General features: G+C 45.3%; 1 protein-coding gene across 1 annotated transcript; it reads right to left on the reverse strand.

Moving 5' to 3' along the window:
* Positions 1-4,118: 4,118 nt before the first annotated feature.
* LOC147023212 (uncharacterized) lies at positions 4,119-6,326 on the reverse strand. The gene is made up of 2 exons (XM_085890328.1): positions 6,206-6,326; positions 4,119-5,280 (listed from the first exon to the last, which is right to left on the reverse strand). The coding sequence occupies exons 1-2, from the start codon at positions 6,324-6,326 to the stop codon at positions 4,733-4,735; spliced, it is 669 nt and encodes a 222-aa protein (XP_085746454.1). The 3' UTR covers positions 4,119-4,732.
* Between the last annotated feature and the right edge of the window lie 968 nt (positions 6,327-7,294).

A 7,294-nucleotide genomic window follows, 5' to 3' on the forward strand; every position in this document is an offset into this window, starting at 1 on the left:
CGAGGTCGATGACTTGGCAATGGGGTTGCGTGAGATGACTGGGCAGAAATTAGCATTCTGCCCGAGCATGAGTTTGAGGTGTGCATTCTTCTGAGCAGCTGTACGCATTGTGCATCAGGAACCTCTGCCAAGTCGTTGGCAAAACCCCTGTCTGGGTTTGTAGCTGTCTTCTTCAACCAGGTGACGTCCCCAAGGAAGGGGGAAAAGCTCTCGTCGAGCGATAATATATATATATATATATATATATATATATATATATATATATATATATATATATATATATATATATATATATATATATATATATATATATATATGAGGTTGTGTCGCCAGCTCTCAAAGGAAGTAATGATTTCGTTTTTCGACAATTGCCATTGCTTAGGAGCCTGATGGAGAGCTGCCATGGCTTTGATCAAGCTACCAATACACGAAGCTGCGACACGCTGTTCTGGTTGTTGTCGGCCACAACCACACCTATACGGGTCACAAGGTCCGTGCACCAGTCATCTGGTTGCTCTCAGGCCGAGTCAAATCCGCAATCGCGCCGGATGGTTGGGTCGTTAACGACGAATGTAAAACCTATTCTGATGTGGACAGTAGCCAGACCTGGTTGAAATATTACTCTTGTGTGTAAGAGCTTGTACAGGAATGGAACATACTGCTGCCACCACGCCAATAACATCGATAGATCAGGTTGTCCAACGAAGGTTTTTATTCAAGTCATGACACACCGCCATACCAACCGGGATAATACCCCACACGCATGCGTGGAGCCACACATGGTAAAACCACAACAACAACATTAATGCCACCTTTCTTGGTACATGCGATCGTGCTTCCTAACTTACATAGCAAGTCTCAACCTATCAAGTTCACTGGTGTGGTGGTAGTGAGAAGGAATGCATGTTTCTCCTGCAATGGTCCACATCTTACCGGCAATTGTGCTGTTGTGTCTAATGTTTGAATCTTACCCCCTAAACCCACTACCTGTATGCTATTTCTAGATTTCTCACCCCCTGGCAGTTCTTTGACTGCAATTGTGGAGCGAGTGGCCCCCATATCGACGAAGAAAGCAAGCTCCTTGCCTGAGACGTTCAGAGTATAGGTCGGCTCCTCTGTCGGACTCAATGTCAGCATTCCTCCTTCCATCGAGGGTCCACTCTCATCCTGTCAATACCTTCGTGAGTTAGCGGGTAGGGGACCTGGTCCCCGTCTTCCTTTGGAACAATTTTGTTTCCAATGCCCTATCTTTCCACACACAAAACAAGCATCTGGCGGGGGATTGCCCCTTTTGTCTCTGCTCTCCCGACCCCTATTTTGCGACCTATTCTGGGGTTTCAAATCCGACCGTTTGCGGGGTCGTGGGGGTCGCCTTCCCCTTTCCAGTAATGGTTGCCATTGACCCTCATCCTCTTGCGAATCAGACTCCTCTTCCTCATCTGAAATTGCAGGTCCCTGAAGATGGAAGGTAGGGCTGAGTGACTCTTACCTCATATCGTAATACCATTTGAAACACTTCTTCCTTAACCTTCACTTCCTTCTCTACCTCTTCCTCATGTCTCTCCGCACATTGGTCAGCCACAGTGCAAATAGCTTTGGGGGGTGGAGGGCCTTCCACCCTCGCATCACTTATTTTAATTGCTTTTTCAGGGGTGGGCGCAAGCCCTCCACGAGGAATTTTGTCAACAAACAGTCAGGAATGTCTGCCTCTGTTCCAATTCCACCATGCACTCAGAACCCTTGTATTATCCGATGTTTAAAGTCGACCCCTCTTTTTCCGCCTTTTGCGGAATAGCAAACACTTTATTCCAATCCAAGGTCAGGTGTCTAAGAGCAGTTTGGATAGCATTATATGGTCTATATCTTGCTCCCTGTCTGTCCGCATCTGTCCATTCTGCCCCTTCCTCGACTGGCCACTCCAGCTTCCCTCCCAGCCTCTCTCCACACTGTCGATGAGAGGATCGCCTGGCACATCTTGCTGATATCTCGGTGTGTACATCGGTGTGTTTCAACCCATTGGGCAATCACGTCACGGATCGTCTGTGGTTCATTTAGACATTCCAAAATTCGGTCACGCATTGATCGCAATTCATGCTCCTTCAACGGTTGATATACCACTATAGCGGCTTGCGCGCCTCTTCCTTGAATCCCTTCTGCCGCTGGTCCAGCTGGTGAGCCTGGAACAATTTCTCACATGGGATAAGTAGAGATGGTGGGGGGGGGGGTACAGCTCATTGAGTAATTTCACTTCCCCCCACACATATATCATCACAATCAGGTCAGGTATGGGAGCATGTGCCAGAACAGCACGTCACTGCATCCACTTTCCGCCGGTACTCCAGGGGCCTCCGTCTGGCCATCCCACAGGCAGATGCCAGGCCCATCCCCATCTCCTTGAGATGCTGGACAACCTGATGCAACCAGGAGGCATTTGGTCGGCCCATTGGCCTCCTCCACTCACGAGACTCCCTCGCTGAGAGAATCTGGTGAGCGGGATCAGCGTCAGGAAAACAAACCACATGTCCACACAGCCGCAACTGATGCTCACAGACCATGCAGGTAACAAATCTCATTTGAGTCTCTCTCAGCAACCGCTCGTTGGACACAAAATCCGACCAGCGATAGCCAAGGATTCTCCGAAGAGACCTAGTTCCAAAGGAATTAAGTCTCCGTCTCAGATCCTTGGTCAGAGTCCAAGTCTCACATCCATAGAGCAAGACTGGAAGCACCAAGGACCTGAAGACTCAGACTTTCGTCCTCCCGCACAGGTACCGGCAGCGCCACTCCTCATGATCCAGTGAATCCATGAGTCCCCAGGCCCGACCCAGACGTCTATTGACCTCTGACTTACAGCCAGCAGAGACATTAATATCACTGCCAAGGTAAGTGAATCTCTCCACAACCTCAACATCCTCACCACAAACAGACACAGACAGGACAGCAGCATCCAAGATGTCATTGAAAGCTTGGATCTTAGTTTTGACCCAAGAAACCCGTAATCCCAGCAGCTCCAACTCCTCATTCAGCACCTCGAGGGCCCCCAAAAGGATATCTAAAGTCTCCGCAAAGATGACTGCATCATCTGCAAAATCAAGGTCCGAGATCTTGATATTCCCAAACGATACACCGCAGCTTAATCTTTCTGACATCCTCCCTAAAATCCAGTCCATACAAATGCTGAAAAGTGTGGGGGCCAGAACACACCCCTGACGAACTCCAGTAACAACTGGAAATTAGTCAGAGATGGTACCACCACATTTCACAGCACTCTCAGTACCAGAGTAGAGTTCAGACATCAGATCGATCAGTTTTGGTGGCACCCCACAAAGATCAAGAATCCTCCAGAGGGCATCCCGATTCACTGAATCGAATGCTTTAAAGATATCAGCATAAGCTGCAAGCAGCCCCTGTCGAAACTCTCGTCTGCGTTCGTTGAGGACACGAAGAGCAAGGATACGGTCAATCATTGACCTCTTTGGTGTAAAGCCTGACTGCTCTGGGCGCTGGTGCTCAAGCAGATGATGGCGAACCCTATCAAGAATTATCCGAGCAAAGACCTTGCCCGGCACTGAGAGCACCGTCACCCCTCAGTTGTTGTTGCAGTCTTGGCGATCACCCTTCCCTTTCCAGAGAGGGACAACAAGGCCCCTCTTCCAATCAGTTGGGATGATGATCATCACAATCCTTAGCTGGGATCCTCGGATATTTCGACTTAAACGGTCGCCCAGACGATGGAACGAACAGCTGGTACTGTGTTGCTGACTGTGGTCGTCCTCGCGATTTATATGCCAGGGGTTGGGGGTGCCAATGGTAATGTATTGGTGTTGGAGTACCCCTGCCCCAGTGATGCAGACACCGGGACAGATTATAAGCCATGTCCTTGTATTTGGCTTGGTGTATGTATATATATATATATATATATATATATATATATATATATATATATATATATATATATATATATATATATATATATATATATATATATATATATATATATATATATATATATATATATATATATATATATATATATATCTGTCCTTCCCTGACACACAGAAATGCTCCTCGCAGATAATTAAAGAAAGTAAGTAAAAGTTGCTTCAAATTAAACCAAACCTACAGGAAAATGAATTTTTTTCAATCAGCCCAAAAATTGAATCTTGGCACTGGATGTATAAGCAACAGAACGCTGCCTCGATCGCTCCTGAAATTATTTTTTTCTTTGCTGTTCAGGAATATCGAACCTCCTATTTTTGAGCTTCCTTGTTTTCCTGTGTTTTTTTTATCCCGTGGTATTTTTCCCACAGGTTTCTGCTGGCTCATTCAACTTCATCCCTTTCTTTAAAACTCTGGGTTGTGCACACAGCAATTTATTTTTTCACACAGTGAAACATTTTTGTCAGAATTTTAAATAAGAATAAAAATAATAATAATAATATCGGCAAAATATTTGGTGTTATCATTTATTGTCATGGTTTCCTGTTTGCACATTAAAATGGGAAATATTGAATGGACTGTCATCATTATTTTCACCATCATCATCACAACTTTTTAAAGCCTGTTATCTCACCATAGTTGTGATGGCATTTGATCAAGATCTGTGGAATTTCAACTGTAATTTTTATTGCAAACAGCGATACATTGAGCACACTGGAAGAGTTGTGGAGGGCATAATATGGTAAACCATATCTTTTTGTTGTTGTAACTTTCCTGTTTGATTCCTCATTCTTCACTTGAGAAAACATGATGGAGAAGTGTTGCCGTCGTCGTCAGAATAAGAATCGTCCTCATCAATGGCATGAACGGAATCTATCACAATGCAGCGGTTCTTGGCGGATTCAAACTGTGCCTCGGCCTTGCTTGATTCGGTTGAAACGTTCGAGGCAGATGGTGGAATGGTGAAAACGCAAGAGGATTCAATGATTATGGTGTACTGTGTCGATCCTTCCGTGTTTACCTGAGGGTTCATGCTTGAATGCTCATCTGAGAGCTCGTATACACCTGGCACATGAATACAGCAAGTGGGTGATGGTGGTGTTGGTACTGCGTTCGTTTTCTGTCGACTCACACTCAGAAGCTTATCTGTGAGTCCATGAACATCTGCTTCAAGGACAGAGCCTGCTTGTGGTTTAGGTGGTACTTCATTTCTGTGCTGAGGGTTTTCTGAAATCTCCATTTTCTGGTATTTGATCCACTGGCTCGGTTGTCTGTGAATCATGTTGCTTGGTTTTCTTGCATTGTGCTTCCTGCCTTTGCTGGCCCTGCAAAGCACCAACAGATTTAGATATCATCAACCTTCATTCTACATGTACAACATTATGGATCAAGCAATGGAACAATTTACTGCCTTGTGTTGTGCACAACTGTTCAAAGATGGCCAGGTATTCATTACATCTGCAGATCTCCTCCCACCCGGAAAACACCAAGAAAGACCCGAAGAAGGCGTGTAATTGACTTTGCAAATATTCGAAAATTTTGCCTATGAATGTTAACATTTGATTCGGTCAGACTCGTTTGGCCTTGTTCATCTTCGACAGTTTCCTCTGATTTATTGGATGATATCATTTGAAGATGAATAGGTTAAGGCTGGCCTCTTCGATGACCTTCATGAAAAATTAAGGTCCAGGGTAGATGGCTGAATCCCGTTTGTGAGGGGGTGGGGACGACGATCGTGGCGTTGTCGGTTACAATTTTAAGGCCTCAACCACCGTGAGAAAACACGAAGATTTTAGAACTCCATTGCTTGCATTCAGAGTTTGAGGTTGGGGTGAAGTTGTCAGTTGCTGTGTTGATGGAGTATCAGCACCGTCCAAAGTAGTGAATCATTCAGATATAATAAGTTGTGTTTTGAGATCCTCCAAGTTTTTGGAACCAGTGAGGTCCAGGTAAGATGTGCTGGGATTGGAAAGACATATACGCATGGAGCAGCTATTTTATCTTCGTGGAAGACTCGTGTAGGAAGGGCAGAGCCTTTGTGGTGGGCTGGGAAGTCCATTACCATGGTCACACACCATCACCATGGTTTCACAAATCAAAACAAAACGTGTCCATCTCCCAAAGTTTTGTTCAGAAACGATTAATGAGGTTCAAACGATGAAGTTTTTGAATGTCGAAATGTTCTTGACATTGAAAGCTGGAAATGGATGTGAGCAACAACCTGCACAACCACAAAATCCCTTTCATCAGTATTTGCACAAATTACCTTTTTGAAAATGGAAGTCCTGCTCATTATGAGAGTTCGCTGGATTCTCTGGAGGGTGTTTCTCCAACTCCTTCTCTCGAGCATTTATAAGGAAGTGAAAACGTTGAAATCCCATTTTCATGTTATCCAGAACATTTTGAGAGTTGAGACAATGTGTGTTGCTTTGGTACGAGGTTCTCCTTGAGTGTTTGTTGCCTTTTCCAAGTGAAGGATATTTTTATCCCCCGCCGCGTGGTGGAAGGGGGATATTGTTGTCACCCGGGTCGTCCGTCCATCCGTCCGGCTGGCTGGACGTCAACATTTATAGCTCTGAGTGGGATAACTCATAAACAGTTCGCCATATCGATCTGAAATTTTGGGTCTCACATGTACCACCTGAAAAGGAAGAACCCTATTGATTTTGGGCGTGGCCGGATCCAACATGGCCGACTGGTTCAATGGCGAGGGATTCTCCATCTCTGATGGGTATATTTTATCATTTGAGAGAGTAATCTCGTTAACTATGGACGAAGTCAGGTTTTCATTTGGCAGTTGTACAGGTTCTTCCAACATGAATTTGGGTAGTTCTTTAAACTGGCCTGAGAGAGTGAAAATAAAACAAACAAAAAGTTAAACAGGTAATCATGGACTTGAACAGTGAGATGCAATATTGTTGTGGGCCGAGGTTCGGTGGCGATAAACGACCACTGGGTGGAGCAGTGGAGTCGTTTCCCACCGAACACCCTGAATTTATAAGTTGTCACCCCAGATAACTACGGAGCCGACGGGTCACTTAAAGGACCGTGGTCCCCAATACTTTGACGGCGTGGGGTAGGGTTAATTGCCTAATTTCAATATACCTAAATACCCACGCCGTCCAACTTCCGTGGAAAACCACACCCTCGACCGACTTTGTCCGAATCGAGTCGCTATCACCGACTCAAATGCGGAAGTTCCCAAAGCCGCGCCGGACCAAATGAACAACCTACGGCACGAACGCCCTTACTAATTCACAATATGCACCTTGCTTGGCCAATGAAGGAAAGCACAGAAAACGAGCTGGTACATTTAACAGGGGTTTATTTTACAAAGAATAATCGGGGAGGGGAA

Source organism: Eptatretus burgeri, chromosome 7 (genome assembly GCF_056783735.1).
Source record: "Eptatretus burgeri isolate ZD-2024b chromosome 7, Ebu_testis_v1, whole genome shotgun sequence".
Lineage (NCBI taxonomy): Eukaryota > Metazoa > Chordata > Myxini > Myxiniformes > Myxinidae > Eptatretus > Eptatretus burgeri.

Excerpts from the sequence above, each read along its gene's own strand:
- LOC147023212 (XM_085890328.1), bottom strand. The coding sequence starts at position 6,326 with ATGAAAATGGGATTTCAACGTTTTCACTTCCTTATAAATGCTCGAGAG. Across the intron at positions 5,281-6,205 it reads GGACTTCCATTTTCAAAAAG|TGTTGGTGCTTTGCAGGGCC; the intron begins GTAATTTGTGCA and ends GATATCTAAATC.